Genomic DNA, 18,680 nt, shown 5'->3' with positions numbered 1-18,680 from the left:
ACCCATTGTTGAATAGTGGGTAGCTTTCAGGTGTATTGTTAGAGTATCTCAGCCATTCACATTCAGATTTTTAGTTGTTTTTGCAAAACTGGCCTCCTTGACTTGTTTACCAAACACTTTTCCATGCCAGTGTATGTTGATCTGAGCTTTTTAAAAATGACTGCAGGTATTTCAATAGAACCATTATATCTTGTGGAATTTAACCAGTCCCCCAATTGATTCCCATTCTCAGCTGTTGTAACCAATACTGAAGTAAACCCACGTAATCTCATGTGTCTTTACACACCTACACACCCTGTAAGAAAAACTAGAAATCAGATTGCCTCGTCAAGGGGTATGTTCATTTTTTATTTTGCTAGATACTCCTAGATTGCCTTCCATGAATCATTTTTAGAGTTATTTCTTCCATCAGTCTGGTTTCTCATGATGCTCCAAGGAATCAGATACCTTCAGGGAGTTGTGCTGGAGCTGCTTTAACAACTCGTCACTGAGCTGCTGTCACCCAGGCGTGGTGCTCAGCACTGGGGATACGTTTGGGTAAGACACTACATGCCAGTTTGGGAGCCTGCTGAGCTTAAATAAAACAGATGAGATTGTGCTGCATGCGAGCAGATCTGCACAGGGCCCGGTGACTATGCAGGGATACTGTGCCTGGGACAGGGGGACCTCTTTAGGGAGGGTGCTTGTTACTGTTTCCCTGCCCAGGTCTTCTGCTCCGGGGAATCAGAGGAAGGCAGTAAGCCCATTGGTCACTACAAACCTCCTGTAACAGAGCCCGAAGCCCCTTACTTGGGGATATTCCAGGAGTAAAAAGAGCCCATGGAACTTGAAGCCTTGGGGGAGGGAGGCTGTCAAAGTGCAAATCTAATTTAAGTACTTTATTTTTTTTTAAATGTATTTAACAGAGAGTGCACAGGGATAGCAAGAGGGGGAGGGAGAAGCAGGTTCCCCACTGAGCAAGGAGCCCTATGCAGGACTCCATCCCAGGACCCCAGGATCATGACCTGAGCCAAATGCTGACGCTTAGCCGACTGAGCCACCCAGGCACCCTTAATTTAGTACTTTAAAGGGGAACCAAGGAACTTTAAAAGGAGAGTATCAATTTCTGCTCTATCACTATTGTTTTTTGTTTTTGCAGTTAGGATCATGTTGATTTCACGGACTAGGCACTTGTCCAAGGTGGCCGCCCAGACCAGAGGCTCCTCTTCTCAAATCAGTGATTTAAGAGATGCTTACTGGCACACTTGGCAAAGAGGGGTGTGGAACCCAGATGAGGTTTTGTGTCAAGCTGCACTTGTTGCTGAGCATTTGGTATGCCCATGGCAGAAAGGAACTTCTGGATTGGCTCAGATTCCACATTCTACAACCTTCTGTCTTGTTCCTTTGTGACATATACTGAGATCTGAGCTCTGTAAAGGGCCCTTACCGTTAAAGAACGTGCGCTCAAATCAGCCTTCAGGAATGCAGTGCTGAGATGTTCTGGTTCTGGGGGGACCTCGAGGTACCTCTAGTACCTTTTTAGTACCTGCCTTTTGACTTGGCAAGCTGAACCTTCCTCCTCTCTGCCACCACTCCAAAGGGAATAGCCCCGATCTTGTTGGGTTACTCAAAGCATGCCATGTCTCTCCTCAATACAGAGAAAAGAAGTTGAAGGCCAGAGTTCAAGAGTTGGTGAGCGCCTTGGAAAGACTCACCAAGAGCAGTGAAATCCGGCACCAGCAATCAGCGGAGTTCGTTAATGACCTAAAGCGGGCCAACAGGTAAACTCTCCATTTGAGGATTCCCAGTGGAGGCCCAGGGAGGGTATTTCCTTAATTGCTGGGAGCCATCCCTAGGGAACAGGGAAGGGAAAGTCCTCACCAGTCTGCCACCCTCCGGCAAGCCTGGCCTTCCCTAATACATCATTTCCCAAAGTGTTTCATAGAAAACTAAGAAATGTTCAGTAAAGGCTTGTCCTTGGGGCCTCAGATGTGTTTGGGAAATGCAGCATACTATAATCCCCTTAACAATTTATACAATAAAAGTTCTGAGAAGTCATACAATTAAAATAAAAAATTGTGCTTAAGCCAATATTTTCCAAACAAAACTAGCTCTTTAACTTTTATATGAGCAACATTTATTTTTTTATTTATTTTTAAGTAAATTCTGCCCCCATCGTGGGGCTCAAACCCATGACCCTGAGATCAAGAGGTACTCTACCAGCTGGGCCAGCCAGATGCCCCTGTGTGAGGAATGTTAAGTATCCCATGGAACACTACAGAGCACTGCTGTGAGACAAGCTCAAGTTTTTTGGGCTCTGGATCTCTTTACGGAAGCTCACGAAAACCTAAGGACCTCAAAGAACTCTGTTCCCAGAAATTATCTGTTGATGAAAAACTGAGACAAATTTTTCTGAATTTTTACTCATTTACTAAATAAATAAATAAATAAATAAATAAATAAATAATTTCATTACATGTAACACACTGGCATTCATTAAAAAAAAAAGACCTATTTCCAAAAAGATCATTAGAAAAGTGGCACTATTTTTACAATTTGCAAATCTCTTTAATGTCTGGTTTAACAGAAAGCAGCTAGATTAGCACCTCCACTTCACAGGCAATGTACTGTTCTGAAATCAAGGGAACACCGAGCTTCATGTGGACCTGAGGGGTGTCTGAGGCCTCTCCCTGAGAGGGTCTTGGGAATCCCTGGGAGTTGGGTCCTCAGACCACACCGGGAGGACCTGACTACATGGAAGGGACGGGGGTGCTAGTTTGGACCAGAATAGGTTTAGGACTTACCCAGCCTTGGACTTACCTCCTGCTCTCTTACCGCCAGGCTCTTGGGAAGACAGTGCAGACACTTTGTATTCTGTGTTTGGTGAGCACCGTAGTTTATGGCCCTATGCTCTGAATCCCATCAGCCCAAAGTGTAAAGAGAAGGCATCAGAGTCTCTCCGCACTCCTCCTAGGTGCGGTCACTTAGACTGCAGGGCTTAAGGAACATACCTGCTAACTTACACTTGACCCATGAACAACAGACTCATTATTTCTATTTAAATAACAGAATTCTGGAATTCAGCTGCCTTTATCCCGTTTGGGATGTGGCTAGTCTGAGTTGTTGGTTAACACCCTTCCTAATGAGGGACTAGCCTCTAGCATGGAAACTAACTGTAGTTAAACCAGCAGGTGAATGGCCACCAGTGTGGAATACTCGGTTTCAGATTCTTACTTTAGAGGCCGAGTGACCTCTCTGGATCTGGTTACCCAGCAGACAGAACAGCGAGTGTCTCAACACTAGTCAGATGACTCTTCCTTCTCTCCACTCTCCCCCCCACCCCCACCCCACAGCAACCTGGTGGCTGCCTATGAAAAAGCAAAGAAGAAGCATCAAAACAAACTGAAGAAGTTGGAGTCTCAGATGATGGCCATGGTGGAGAGACACGAGACCCAAGTGAGGATGCTCAAGCAAAGAATAGCTCTGCTGGAGGAGGAGAACTCAAGGCCACACACCAATGAGACTTCACTTTAATTGGCAGTTGGGCACAAAGCTCTGCCTGTGGAAGCCAAACTCTAGCAGGTCACCGGGGAGAGAAGGGCCCTGGGAGACAGAGCACCTGGTGGGAGAGTGACAAAAGGGAAGGCTAGCAGGTAGGTCAGCACCTGCATAACAGAGTACCATGGACTCAGCTCTGGCGATGAGTGGCCTGGTGATACCATGTACTCTCCCCAGAGGATCTTGTGCCTCCCCTTCTGGGACCATGGACAGTGTGTAAATACCTGCTCTGTGTGCCATGCTCAGTAGGCCTTGCTTTTGCTTTTAGCACTGGCAGTCACTCTCCTACCCGTTCTGAAGGTTGTGCATCAGTGGTACCCTTGGCATTTGTTTTATAAGATGGTCCTTTCTTCTCTTCTCTTTTGGTAGTGATCTGGTCTTTCACATCCCCAGTTTCTCCTTTCTTTCTTTCTTCAGGGATAAACACAGACACACATGTGGGAGTGGGAGAAGGTGTCTTTGGCCTCTGGAACTGCTGATTTGTTTACTGTGCAACCAGGATTTGGCTTTCAAGACCCACGTACCAGCTCTGAGAGACAGGCTGTCACTCAGACGTGCTCCGAGGAGATTACAGGGGGATGGTACATAGGGGTTACAGTCCCAGATACATTTAAAGTTACAGGTCAGGCAACCCCAGGGCTATGGCTGAACGATTCTGTTTGGGAGAATGAGCACTTCTTTCACCTCTCACTGTGGAGGTAGGGCTGGGAAGGACACTTTCTTTTGACTGTCGGATTTTCCCTCCCAGTGTAGCCTTATTAAAGCCAAGACTTAGAGCTGAGATAGAATTTTAGTTCCACCATCTATATTAATAGGACTATCTTTCCTCAAGAGCAGAGGAGCATTGTTAGTACTTTTGCCCACCTCAGGGCACCACATAATTGCTATTCTGCAGGAATCAAAATTCATCCACATGAGTACACATGTAGCTCTGGACCTGCCTCTCTTTCTCTAAGGGCAAGACACAGGACACCAAGTGTTTTGCAGGTGATCCTACTTATTTAAAGACTGCTACTGAACTTTACTTCCAAAAGGGCACGGGGTGAAGGAATGGTTGTTGAGGCCTCCTTTTATCCATCCCCAACCCTGAAGTGGTGGTTAGTATACGGTACTTGAACAGATTAAATTTCAAGCAAACTGCTGACAGGGCTGGGCCAGGACCAAAGTACCTGAATTCTTTTTCCTGAAATTCTTTCTCCATCTTAAATTCATTAGTCCACCTCATCTTTCAATTCTTCTGTAGTTACCCTACATGGATACATTTTAAAGGACCACTTGCCTTTCATTCTGAGTTGAAGAGCTACCCAAGGTCCCCTGAGAATTATATCCCAATGCCAGAAATGACAGTTTTGTTTATGACCAGGTCACCACATTAGAGTCCCAATGTCCATGAGCTGAAGATCTGATTTCAGACAACCTGATACAAGTTTACCAGCCTTCTTTGCTATAGTGAAGGCCACTCCAGCCACCACCTAGGAGGGCAGAGCAGTTTGAGCAATTCTATCCCAAAAGCAACCACCCTTCTTTCTTAGGCCAGCAGTAGGCTGTCCATCTTACCAAAAAAAAAAAAAAAAAAAAAAATCACCCAAAACCAAAAAAATCTTACCAGTCTGAAAGGACCAGCTTTTGGCTGCTTTGATCACTGTGAAAGTGCCCCCAGGCTCCTGTTTCTGTTATGAATCTACCATTTAGTCAAAGTTCTTTTGATTTCTTTAAATCAATTTTTATATACTTCAGATAAAATTTCATTTTGTCATAAGGAAAATGTGGCTGAAAAAGTTATGTGCAAAAAAAAAAAGGTTCAGAAGACAAAATGTTGGTTTTCCCCATTTTTCCAGTTTGCCAAGGGGAGATAGCGCTCTGTCCAAGGTGGGGAACATTCGTGGCTTTCCCTTTTGTGACTGAACAGGCATCAAAACAGATAGCTTTCCTTTTCACGAACACTGTAAAGTGTGGCTGACACAAGGATACAATCCTGCCTGCTGACTTCCATCTACCATTCTTGGTCCAAGTTAAAAGAGAACTCCTCCTTTTAGGGTCATGTAACTAACTCTTCCAGACCCAGGAGGTCTCAGCTCCTCCATTATAAGCCCCAATATGACTGACCCTACCTGGCCTCCTTTCGAATTTATACTTCAATGTAATACTTTTAAATATGTGGTGATTGGGTAAAAATATTTCCCCAGAAAGAATGTTACTTTTATAAACGTGTGGAATTTTAAAAAGCAATTAAATAGCTACTCCTTGTATTTTTCAAATACTCCCTAAGACAAGATCCTTGTTGAAGCTGAACCAACAGGCATTTGTTTATGCTACTTGCGGGGCCCAGTAAAGCCACATTGATTAAATAAATAATTGCAGGTACTCGAATACTTTTTAAGCTGAGTTTTTCTTTCTAAATAGAAGTTTATATTAACCTCTCCATCATAGGTAGACAGTGTATGGATTTAATTTGTCTGAGGTTAAGTCTTCAAACTTCCATGTTTTTGTTTCTACTTCCCTCAATGGTTACCCCTTTTAGGAATTTACCTTCTCTGCTCCATCTTTGGCTCTTAGAGAAACAAGCATGGGAAGAAAGGATCCATTTTACAGTTCCCTTGGAATCTATGTCCCACTGCTAAATTAAGGAAAAAATCATAAGCAAGAGAGACTTCCGCCTGTGGCTGAAGTGGCATCAGTGTGTGGGCCTAGCAGTGCATCTGATGTTCTGCTAAACACCACCTGCACCAGCTGCAAACTGCTATGGACTTGCAGGTGGTAAGATCCCTCTTTGAGACTTAGAGCAGAAGTTATTTATGATTCAGTATCTTAAGTGATCAGACAGTTGAGACTTATCATGCCCCTCCTCCCTCTCTTGCTCTAGCCCCAGAGGTACACTAGATATTTATTTCATCATTGCCAATGCAGGTAATTAACTGTTACAGATTCACTCTTATTTGCAAGCATGTCAGCTTTCTGAAGTTAATATCCATGCTGCCTGAAACTGGAATGTTAAGTTAATAAAAAATTAAGTACCAGTTAAACATAATTGCCTAATTCTCCTTTGAGATGCTTGCACTTGTTGCTAACTCTTCCTCTGAGCCTGCAGCAATACTTTAACAGGGATCTCAGAGAACTTTAAATTAGAGCCTTGACTACTCCAGAAAGGCAGTCCAAATTAGAGCCTATGCAATTTCTTTTTGAAAACTGTTAAAGTAGTAAAGTCCTTACTATGGCCTCATCCTAAGAACTTGAAACTATGTGAAAATCTCCCAGTCCCTTACCTACATATTGATCACATTATTTTAAATGGAGAGAGAGGGGAAAAAAAAAAAAAACACCCCATAGTTTTACCTCATCTGGCCTGGACTATGCCACTGGCATGAATTAAAAATCTCTGTAGCTGCCTTGTTCCCTTCTAAAGGTGTTCTTATGGACCACAAAAGTTATCCTGCAATTTTTTTTTTTTTTTTTTTTTACTTCTATCAATTATATTAAAACCCTCAAGAGTCTGGATATCACGCTCATGTTTTAGGTAGTGAGAAAGACATCAGGAGTACTGAAAACACCCAAAACTTTGGATTAATGACATATGAAACTCCTAAGGATCCCTAAAACTTATAAACCATTTACAAACACCTAACTGGGAGTTATGTCTCAGCCATGAAACTATGTAAAGCGAAACGATCATGCTAAGTTTACAGCTATACCAAATTCCTAGATATAACAAGACATATAGTTAGAAAGTTTGTAGAGGGATGCCTGGGTGGCTCAGCGGTTTAGTGCCTGCCTTCCACCCAGGGCATGATCCTGGAGCCCTAGGATCAAGTCCCACATCAGGCTCCCTCTATGGAGCCTGCTTCTCCCTCTACCTGTGTCTCTGCCTCTCTCTCTCTCTCTATCTCTCATGAATAAATAAATAAAATCTTAAAAAAGTTTGTAGAGGCCAAAAGGTAGAGAATTCTGATGAATGAAATTTCTGCAATGAATTTAATTAGGCTGTAGTCATAGGATTGCCAAGGTTTTTTGAGAGGGAAGGGAGCATAAGTAACATTTTTAAGTTTATTTTTCTGCCATAAGTGACAGCTTTGTAGAACAGCATTTTTTTTTAAACTCCAAAATAAATCCTATAGCAAATATTTTTCTATTTATCTACATGGAATGGCCAGTTTGGCAAGAAATGATACAGATTCTACTTGCTGCACACCTATTTCTCACTGAAGTTTATCCAAATCCTATTCTGGTTCATTGAAACTTTGTGTTTATATTGGCCAGGTTGAAGACAGCTCAATCTGTGGCCTTCTGAAGTTCCCTGTTTCACACACTTGAACTTTCTAACAATAGATACATGTCTTAAGCCGCCAAACATTGACTTTTTAGAATTGGAACCAGAACTATCATTGCAATGCTGGCTGCTGCCACCATATCATCCCTGAGCACTAGATGGCTGTTAAAATATAAAAATGGAAAAGAATACAAGCTGAAAAGCAGCTGTACATGCATTCTTGCTTTACCAATTCCTGTACAGAGGAAGACCATTTCACATCCAATGGCTGCATTTTTTTGAGTTATATTAGATAAATTCTTTATCAACCATCTTGCATCTGAGTGAGCTCTTGCATGTGACCAAGACAAGAAATCATTCTGGCCCATAACAGCAACTGCTATTGAATAACTAGATCCTTGACTAGTAGTGCTTGATTTTTCCATAGTCAAGGTGGCTACAAATCACTTATCCACTGATGAGCAGAATGAAGCAAGCCACCAACAAAAATTCCTCCACGTTCACACCAATGACCTGCTATTAGTTAGCTCTTGCTGTGCCATTCATTCTTGCACTTTCTGCAAATCAAATCCATGTGGGAAGTGTTCTACTTGTAGAACTCACAGAATTCACTGAGTGCTCATGTCAAGGACTGCCAAGTAAATGAGGGCCCCTAATAATCTGCTTTCCTTTGAATGTAATGCAAAGATGACACATGTTCATTTTTCTATGCCTAATCAGTTTCTAGACATATTATCAAGACTTATTTACTTTGCATGAGATTTAAGTTTCCTATTATTTGAAAATGTGCTCCTTTTAAACCACCTGAATTAGAAAAACTTGCTGGAATGTACTGTCAGTTATTAAAGCACATGTGACTAAGTTTGCATTTGTCAGTATTGTTCTACTGTTTGTACTGAAAGTCTCATTTTAAAGTTGCCCCTTAACATTGTACTATACCTTGTAATTTTTTAGATTCTTCACTTGTATGCTTTAAATGTTTCCAGATGCCTTTAGTTTTTAGCCGCTGTAAAATAGCTACTTTGTGTTATTTGATATAGGATTGTTTTTTAAAAAACTCCATTTATTTATACAGAGACATTTATAATATTTTACATTCTTATATTCTGAATAAATATTTCTAATTCCATGTACTTTAACTGTGTTCATTAAATGGTAATAAGGCTGTCCTTCTGCAATCCAGTTGAACATATAAATGTCAAACCTGTGCTACTTCACATTAAATTGAAAGTCCTAGTCAAAGCTGGGGACTACAAGACACTGTATTAGGTCAAAACAGTCAAAGAACCTCGTTTATCGCCAATTTCTATTTGGCTGCCTTTGAAAATTTGGTATGAATGGGAAGTTATTTATTAAAGTCAACCTGACGACAAAAAGATGGCAAGGAGCGTTGCAACATGTCTATTAGAAGACAATTTTCCTGAAATGTGGTCAGCTCTCAGTATGAAAGCAAAGTGTAATACCTTGGTCCCCTCTTAAAATTTTCTTTTTTTAAGATTTTATTTATTTATTCATGAGAATACACAGAGAGGAGAGAGAGAGAGGCAGAGACACAGGCAGAGGGAGAAGCAGACTCCATGCAGGGAGCCTGATGTGGGACTCAATCCCAGGTCTCCAGGATCACGCCCTGGGCTGTAGGCGGCGCTAAACTGCTATGCCACAGGGGCTGCCCCCCTCTTAAAATTTTAAATAAAATGTATTATATAGTGGAGGTCTCTAGTGGAAAAGACTTTTTCCCACGATCCAAGGACCTTTAAGCATTCTATCTGGAAAACCTGGTTCAAGAAAAAATATAAGAATTCTTGGATTGTATGTATCTAATCTATTTTGGTTTAAAGCAATAACCAAACTATTATGGGTTTGAGGTGGAGAATACATACCAGTTCTTTATTTTCACTTTCACACATTTTTTTTCTTTTAAGATTTTATTTATTCAGAAGAGAGAGAGAGAGAGAGAGAGAGAGAGGCAGAGACACAGGCAGAGGAAGAGGCAGGCTCCATGCAGGGAGCCCCACGTGGGACTCAATCCCGGGTCTCCAGGATCACTCCCTGGGCCCAAGGCAGGCACCAAACCGCTGAGCCATCCAGGGATCCCTCGCACACTCTTTTAATAGTTCTGCCCATCATATAAGTATGCCTTTATCTCATACCTACCATTTTTTATTGGTCCAAAGAGAGACAAAATATGAATAAGTTGGAACTTATGATAAGTAACAGTAGCAGAAATCGGGTTATGGTAGTAATTAAAACTGCCCAAGCAGCAAAATTTATTGATATTGCACTACAGTCTAAATTTAACACGATAGTATTTTTACAGAAAGCCAATATTTGAACAATCAACTGTAAAAAATGTTTTAAAATACAAAAGGAAACCTTCATTCATTTAAATTGTATTCTGTAAGATAAAAGGTTTTTAATTTCTAAACTGGTGTTATTTACATCAAAAAGCTTTCAGAAAAAAATAACTCAGAAAAAAATGTTAAGACACAGGACTTTGTTCATTTTCTCAGTGGAGAGTACAGCTGGCATTACTAGTCGACTGTGGAAGTACAATAATCCCGCAAATATTTTAAACTCACTGGAAATTCTTAGTTTACGATAGTCACACTCAATATAAGTGAAAATCAATCCTCATCTTTTGATTAACACTGAGGGAAAGAGATAAAGCTACTGTTTAGCCAGAATCTAATAAATCCAGAAACACAATAAATTCAACTGAGAGGTATCAATTTGTATGAACAAAAAGGTAAACCCCAAGGTATTGTGGGGATCCTTTTGTGCTCTGCTTGACAATTAACCAAAACAAGCACCAGGAACTTCATTACTACCACAGATAGAATTATTCCAATGATTTACTTATATTCTTTTTCCAAACATTAAAATGCCCCTAGAAGGTAAAGTCCTAAAATTCTGTGATAATTAAGGCAAAAATTAAATGTTAAATCATTTCACATAAGACAAAAATGATTACTGGAGAGTTTATAAATCTAGTTATCACATTTACTCTAAAGTCCAGTTTTTTCAACATCATATTTAGTGAAACCATTTCAATTTTTTTCTACCAGCTCTTGTAGGTCCCACATAAAATTTAACATGGCACAGTACAAATATCTTCACCTTCTTCAGACTAAAACCTTCCCCAAGAAAACCGTTTTAAGACTACACATCTTCCTTGAACATTAACCTAGTCTTTGCAGTGTAAAAGACACTTCAAACCCTTGTTTTGGAAGTAGCAGGGTTAAAAAAAAAAATCAATTCTTAGTCCCTTTCCCATCCAAACTAAATGCATGAAAGACAATCTTATATAAGAGGATTTCACTTGTTAATACATGAACTATAATTCCATTTGATTAATCATTTTATTCTGAAATAACATTGTTTTTTCATTAAAGCCAACAGGTAAAACTTTAAATCTGAATTGTGTCAATTAACACATTAAATTGATTTTTATAAGATATTAAGCTAATAAACTTCAAAAACAATCATAAGAAAATATATATGTGTATGTATATATATAATATGTGTTATATACACAAATATATATATACAAAATAGTTCATGGTTTTATTTTCCTTCCCTATTACTAAAGGAAACATCTGTAAGAAAATGTAAAGTCAGTTAGCTGTCTCCTAACTTTGAAGTGAAATACGAGCAAAAAAAAAGAAAAAAATTAAAGACAAGTTCTTTGGACACTTCAATTTGAAATTAAAAGGTACTTGTACAGCATCCAAATACAAACTTAAAATGAACAACAAAGACAGCAGTGGCCTAGGACAGTAGTGAAATGCACAAACTCTTGTAGATAGGTATTTTGTGCTTTTCTATCAGTGCACATTATATACACAGGACAGGAAGAATGCAAGTCCGCTGCTATTCATTCACTGCAAAAAGTATTAACATCTAACCAAACTGCTGAGGAACAGTTACTATGTTACTAAACTGCATTCAACTGAGAACCTCTGCTTTCATTTGCTGCCATCCATAGTTGACTCCAAAATATCCCAAATAATAATAGAAGCCAAGATATTTTACAAAGAAGTAGTGAATTTCTTAAAGCTTGAGAAATGACTAATGTAGATTTGTGCCCAAAATGTTTCACACCATAATTTGTAGCTAGAGATTGTTTCAGAACCTCAATGAATTAAAAGCAGATTACATTAAAATGTTACATTCTACTTCAGAAAGTCCACAACCTAAGACTGTTAACTAAGACCTCTTCAGGACTAAGGCCTGGCAGAACACTGCCCATTTCACCCTAGAACCACAGTTTTCTTTGTTCCCAAACCAATCTGACAGCTACATGCACTGAGACCCAAAACAGTACTCGTTTCCATAGCCTTCCTCTCCACCATGGCCCAAGGGTCAGTGAGATCATCTCTGAAGGGCAAGATATGATCACTGCATATAAATTCCCACAGTGGCAGATTTACCATAAGGATGCAGCACAAACTATTCTTCTACAGAAGGAACAAGATACAAAGGGCAGTTGGGGTAGGGGTGGGGGATTCCATGGCCTCTTCCTGGTCAGTCACACCAAGAAAAAGAATTAAGAAACAACATATCTTCAAATGGCATTCAACAGACAGAAGCTGATAACCAAAACAACATCCAAAACCCCTGCAATAGCTCTCCCACCAAAAAAGCAGCACATAGAGATGTTTAGGTCCTTATTCTTCCATTGAACTAAATAAAGGACTAAAGTCTACTAAAGAGGAGGGTCCCATGTGGGACAAAGTTACAAATCAAGGCAACTGATTTCTGCATCCAATCCTTTTCCCACAAGCCCCCTTAGCCAATACTACACAGAGCTAAATGCAAGCACTTTGTCATGGTTGATTCTTCACAATCTGAAGATTGTGCTTTCAAGCTGCAACCATGGCTAGACCATTCCCTCTGCTAACCAAAGAAGACACAAGACAAATGAAATCTCTTTACTAGTGATTTCATTAATCTGGGAATTCAGATTAAAGATTCAATTATAAAAATCTCTCAAAATAAAACATCCATACTTTACCATAGTTTTTTATTTACATTTCTTTGTACATTAAAGTCTGAGCAACTAAGCTGGTGGAAGCCAGCCACTTCAAGTCCATTCCCATGCGTGAGAGGTAGCTTTATTTTTTCCCCCTAGCTTTATATTACTGTTTTAATAGTAAATGCTGTTTGTCACGAGAACTAGATGGAAAGGAATGGATCACCATTCAGGATGGACGAATGTATAGCTACCACATTAAGTGGCTATGTCACGCACCTGACCATGGCTGGCTGTGCTCTGAGCTACATTCCAGTAAGAAAGCAGAGCACCTCAGTGTGGCTGGAATTATAAATTATAAATTTATCAGCACAGGAAGGACCAGACTCCCAAACATCAATCTTTAAAGTGAGAAAAATTACTTTAGATTTACTGGATTGCTTGGCAACCATAAAAAAAAAAAAAAAAAAACAATACCTTTATCCAGAGCTAGAAAATGCCTGGTAATGGCCATATATATTAGACACTGCTTGGTCTAGACGACGATCCCGTTTCTAGCCTAATACTACAGACAAACACTCAAGAACTGGTTTGCCTTCTAAAATTTCTTCCTTATACTCTCTCTGCCCAGTAACTATAGCTATCTCCTCCCTCCAGGACACTTTTGTTCTATAATAATAACCTATCCTATATATGAAACTGAAATCCAGAACTTTATTTTGAAAGCATGGGACAGAGCCTTTAATGCCTATTTGCAATCTGCCATCTTTAGGACACACAAATATAAACTTCAAGAGCAACAACTCTAGGCAGAAAAAAGAGGCTGAGAAAGCTCATCACAATCTCATTTTTAGAGTTTTCAGCAACTATACAAATGCACTTTAAAGTCTTAGGACAGAATATAAAGTGAGTAGCTAGGCTTTACCAAGCAGTCAGAAATAAGGTTTAACAAAACTGCTGTTTTACTAACACCTGTTTACCCAGAGACAGATACTTAAAGGTATAGGATATATTGATACCTTAGGGCAAAATAAGACTTGTTTTATCATTAATATAAAATCACAATAATACACATGAGCCCTTCCTTGGGCCAGAATATAATCTGAATCAAAATCACTTAAGTGACACTAAGTGACATTTTTCTTCAATCATAAAAATGTTAACGAATCTGACCTTGTAACTATGATTAATATGCAAAGAAAACACTGCTTGGGGAATACAGAGACACAATAGATGTCAATCAAAACAAAAAATCTCTGAGCAGGCAGAGGGAGGTACTACTACAAAAATAAAAAGCCAAGAGATATTATCATAGTAAGAAAAGTAACTTGGCAAATGGTCTCATTTTTATACTGACTTTGCTCTTCACTGTTCAAACTAACTGATGGGGGGGTGGGGGAATTAGGTAATGAAATGTTTTTAATGCATACATGTACTCGGACCTGAACTTTTCTAAAGACCAACATAATATGTTGAGCTTTATAATAAAATTTAAATTTAAAATGTGGAAGGATGTCATTCACTTAGATTTGCGTTTTTTATTTGATATTATATGCAAACTACTAAAGCCTTAAAAGACAAAGTACCAGCCCAATCTTACAGCATAAAGTTTTTTTTGCTATATTCTGTTGTACATCTTCATTATCTGCACTAATTGATATTTAATAGAAAAATAAGGATATCCAAAGCTCAAAGCAGCAAGCAGTGACCACAAATCCCTTGACAGCATCGATTTGCTTTTATATATTAACATGAAAATTCAACTTTTCAAATTTCTTCAAATTTCACCCATGCTAAGGGTTCTATTCGGTTTACATCTCAGGAAGAGTGTCGTCACTGGTTGAAATCCGAAAACCATTCATTTGCTATTTCTTAACAAAAACTTTGTGAAAGCATGTAAACTATACACCTATCTTTTGGATAACAATCGTTAAGTACAAAAACATTCATTTAACATCTTACAAATCATTACAGTTATACATAAAAGCACCTACAAATTTTTAAAAAGTAAAAGATTCACAGTGAACCTTGGAACATAACATTTAAAAAGTGGATTCAAAGACCTATTTTTCTCTCAAAGACATAAAACACACAATGAAGCCAACACAACTACTCTTCTCATCTAGCTTCTTAAAATGCAGCACACAGAAGTAAATTATTGCATATTCAGCACACTCCTTTATCACTCAATTTCTTCACACCATGCTAAAATTTCTCAAAGGAGAAATCCAGTTCTGTGCTAAGCATGGGCTTTCTCAAGGTAACCTGAACACTGAGAAACTATTACACAGGTTCAAGGGAATAAGTATAGCAGATGTACATAAAACAGGTACATCCAACTGATACATTTTCTGCATAGTTAAGTCACATCACACGCATAAACTTTAACTCACGTCTTTATCTCAAATTGTCAAGAGAGCTAAAAGCCTCAAGTTACCAAAATCCCATTCCAACAATACCCTCATTTTGTTCCACAGTGCGTTAAATGAAGCAGCACAACAGCAATAACATTTAACCATAGTTAAACTGCTGTAATTGAAAAGGTAAAATTTGTTGGTTCTTGAAAAGGCTCAACACCTTTAGAGGACATACTTCTGGTAACTAAATTCTAATCTCTTTTGCTTTTGTATTAAGAGCTGAAAAACCCAACTCTAGGCACCAGAAAGACTGACCAAAATATTCAAAAAACAAACACACACACACACACACACACACACACACAAAATCACCAAAAATTATATGGTTTCCAGATGGCAGTAAACGAGTGAAAATGATTTACCTGCCAGGCAAACTAAGTTTTCACTCCCTTAACAATTTAATAAAAATCTGGAATGCTGGGACCAACTATAAATATGGCTCAAGGAGACCCAAGCAAAGCAGCTGTATTTCTGGAAAGAACAGTTAAAAGCTTCCAAAAGCAATCAGATAATGCATTTTTAAAAAGGTCACAGAAGGATTCACAAGTTTGTCACATTAAAAGATGCAGGATTATGAATAACCTAATTTTAAACATACTGCTGTAATCGTGAATTCTCCTGCTTAGCACCAAGAGGGTGACACTTATTAATAAATAGAATTTTTCCTTTAAAATCAAGCCATTTAAAAGCTAAAGCAAAGAAATACAAGTGAATTCCTTACAATAGTACTTCTTCTCAAAGTCCCACTGGGTTAAATAGAACCCCTATTAAATAGCCTATCTATACAGAATAAAGATTTCTACAATAAAATTTACAAGCAGAAATATATTTTGTGGATACCACATGTAAAAAAAGATTTTTAAAACCCACATGGCAGATGCACACGCACACATATGCTCACACATCACCCCCCAAAAGAAATACCTTCAATGAGGTCAGAAGCAGCCTGAACACGAAAGCCCCCTTAGAGCCCTGGTGATTGTCCTCAAGTAGAGCAAATGGGCACTGCCATCTTTACCTAGATTTAAGAATCCTGAAGAAGCAAAATACAGTCCAAGAAGTGAGTTATGTATGTTACCTTCATGTTCTGATCATCTCCTAGTGAAATGCTTTATTTGTACTTGGGTGAAGTGTACACCCCATCCCTTCTCACTCCATCATCCTGGGGCTTCAGCATGCTCATAAAAGCATGTCAGCTTCTGCTACTATTGCAAACTGGAACCTAATACAACATTAGTTCCCAGAGATCAACAGCGAGATGCAATGTAAAGCCTAACAATGTCAGTACTCCATTCATATTTATACATCAATAATAGAGAATGAATCTTCACAGGAACAAAGCCATTGGCTGGCAGCAGGATGGTGAAGACCAGACCAAAGCAGTTGCCCCGTCCCTGCCTGCATGCTCCATGCTCCCCACTCCCTAGCAGTCTCACAGAGTTGCTGACTGCACAAGGCTCTCAACTCCACATCAGAGCATCCACTTCTCACCCAACCAACTCAGTCCTTCTACAGGCTGAGGATTTTGTCCTTCAATGAAGTGCTGTGTTCATTTTCAACATGAACATTACACAGTAGATGCTGGCTTTAACTAAAACCTTTCAACAAATCTCCCAGCAGGAGGAATAGGGAACCTAAGTGGTTAGAAGCAGAGAAATGTGCAAAAATGCCACCAAAGCAGATGACCTGCAATTTTGACTTCTGTGACATTTTTAGCTCTTGCATTCATTTAATATTTGTGAATTTTAAGTTTCTTTTAAAAATGTCAATATAAGGAAACTCTTATTGCAATCACTGTCATGGATAGATGGAGCATTCCCATTATCTTGGTTACTTGATGATGACTCAAACACTATTTTCTTGACCAGAACATAAAATAAAAACCACAATCACACAGAAAAAAAAAAAAAATGCTCTCATAAAAAGCAACTTAAATTCGTTAGCCAAAGACTGAAAAGATATATCTGTATAAAAGGTTATAACTGCATTTACAGTGCAAACTCATGTTTCTTTTTACTCTCTCTTCTGCACAGAGAACATTTATCTTGAGAAACATCGTTGCCTCCCTGCATTTCTTTAAAACACCTGAGAAAGGTAAGGCTCAAAGAGACACCTACTCAAATGCAACAGGTCTCTGATCGTGGGACTTCCACAATACATCTGCTGCTATCAAAGATCCAAGATTTTCATTATAGCATTATGGTCAAACTTAAAACTCAAAAAGGCTCTGGATGAAAAGGGGAACTTGCAATGACCATTACATGCCACAGACTGTCCCTCGGCATGTTCTAGCAACTGGTCTTCACCGGAGCAAGGCAAGTCATATACAGCATCTGTTTAAATAAATAAACAAACTCAGTAACTTAATGGGAACTCAAATGCTGCCCTTCTCACCTTTTGTTATAAAGGAATTCACATACCATACATATTTTTCCTCACCACACTCTAAATCTAACTTAAGTAGAACCACCAAGATACTTTCCTTTCCCTAAATTGGGGCTTAACTGACTTTCTAATCTATGATTATTGATTTCCACACATTCATTCCAAATCTTAATCTCTGCCTTTAAACCCTTAGTATTCACATGCTTTAAAAAATGGCCATACTTTTGTCTACCTCTCATTTTTGTTTTCTACCATCATACAGAACTTAACACAAGGATCAAAATGTAAGCACTGTAAAGATTACAACTGTAATCTAAGATTTATAAAGAGTCCAAGTCTAGAAAAATAAAGATGGAGCTGGCCAAATCACCAGGGAATATATTTACCTAAAGAAAAATCCAAATTTTAAAAATCATGGTCCAACAAAACTCTCAATTTATCAGGATTTTGTTTTGTTTTGTTTTAAAGGTAGAGCAGAGACCTGACCAGGGAAGTGGATTGGGAATAGACATCAGGAGGCTAGGCACAAAGAAAATCTCAAATCAGGTTTCCCGGGACAAAAATTCTTTTACATTTCTTTTATAAGACAAATTGTGTATGTCCATATCATGCCCAATTAAGCTGGGTATATTAAGTTAGAGTATACTTTCTTTTAGTACCTTCTTCCTGGACACATGGCTTTTAAAGATTTTGTAAAATAACTGATTTCTGAGCTTACATTAATTAACCTATCAGGCTATCATGTCCCCATCAGCCAACGTGGTCAGAAAAATCTTATTAAGGGGACTCCTCCCACATACTTTATGTATACCAAACTACATGACTTCATAATTAACCTTAATTTTCCAAAATAGAATAAAAGCATCTTTTAAAATAGTGTTTTTCCTGCTTAAATCATAAACAGTACTGCAAGAAAATATGATCATAATTCTTCTTATTTCTTAGACTTTTCTATATAAAAGCCTTACATTTAAATGGTGAATAAATGCATTATCTACTGTACAGGGATTTCACACAATTCAAAACAACACGTAATAAAAAAGTCTACTGTAGTTTCAAATGATGTCTATTAAATCAGTATTACCAAAGAACTTTCTACATTCAT

At 38.7% G+C, this 18,680-nt stretch overlaps 2 protein-coding genes across 13 annotated transcripts in view; one reads left to right on the top strand and one right to left on the bottom strand.

Annotated features, from left to right (window-relative positions):
* The window catches only part of MCC (MCC regulator of Wnt signaling pathway), a 302,034-nt gene that overhangs the window by 276,436 nt on the left and 6,918 nt on the right, over positions 1–18,680 (top strand). For 8 of the 12 annotated variants that reach the window (XM_077895338.1, XM_077895342.1, XM_077895348.1 and 5 more), the window contains 2 exons: positions 1,638–1,760; positions 3,333–8,934. In XM_077895338.1, the coding sequence (XP_077751464.1) occupies positions 1,638–1,760; positions 3,333–3,513 (304 nt within the window). In that variant the 3' untranslated portion in view covers positions 3,514–8,934. Of the gene's footprint in view, positions 1–1,637; positions 1,761–3,332; positions 8,935–17,223; positions 17,285–18,680 lie in introns of those variants that run through there. The other 4 variants (XR_013378031.1, XR_013378032.1, XR_013378029.1 and 1 more) reach the window with 3 other exon arrangements.
* DCP2 (decapping mRNA 2) overlaps positions 10,033–18,680 on the bottom strand; it is a 49,457-nt gene continuing 40,809 nt past the window's right edge. The window contains exon 11 of the mRNA XM_077895353.1: positions 10,033–17,523. Within this exon, the coding sequence (XP_077751479.1) occupies positions 17,360–17,523 (164 nt within the window). The 3' untranslated portion in view covers positions 10,033–17,359. The remainder of the gene's footprint in view (positions 17,524–18,680) is intronic.

This window comes from Canis aureus, chromosome 4, assembly GCF_053574225.1.
Source record: "Canis aureus isolate CA01 chromosome 4, VMU_Caureus_v.1.0, whole genome shotgun sequence".
Classification (NCBI taxonomy): domain Eukaryota; kingdom Metazoa; phylum Chordata; class Mammalia; order Carnivora; family Canidae; genus Canis; species Canis aureus.
Note: the sequence above shows the minus strand (reverse complement) of the source record. Positions and strands in the feature narration are given on the sequence as shown.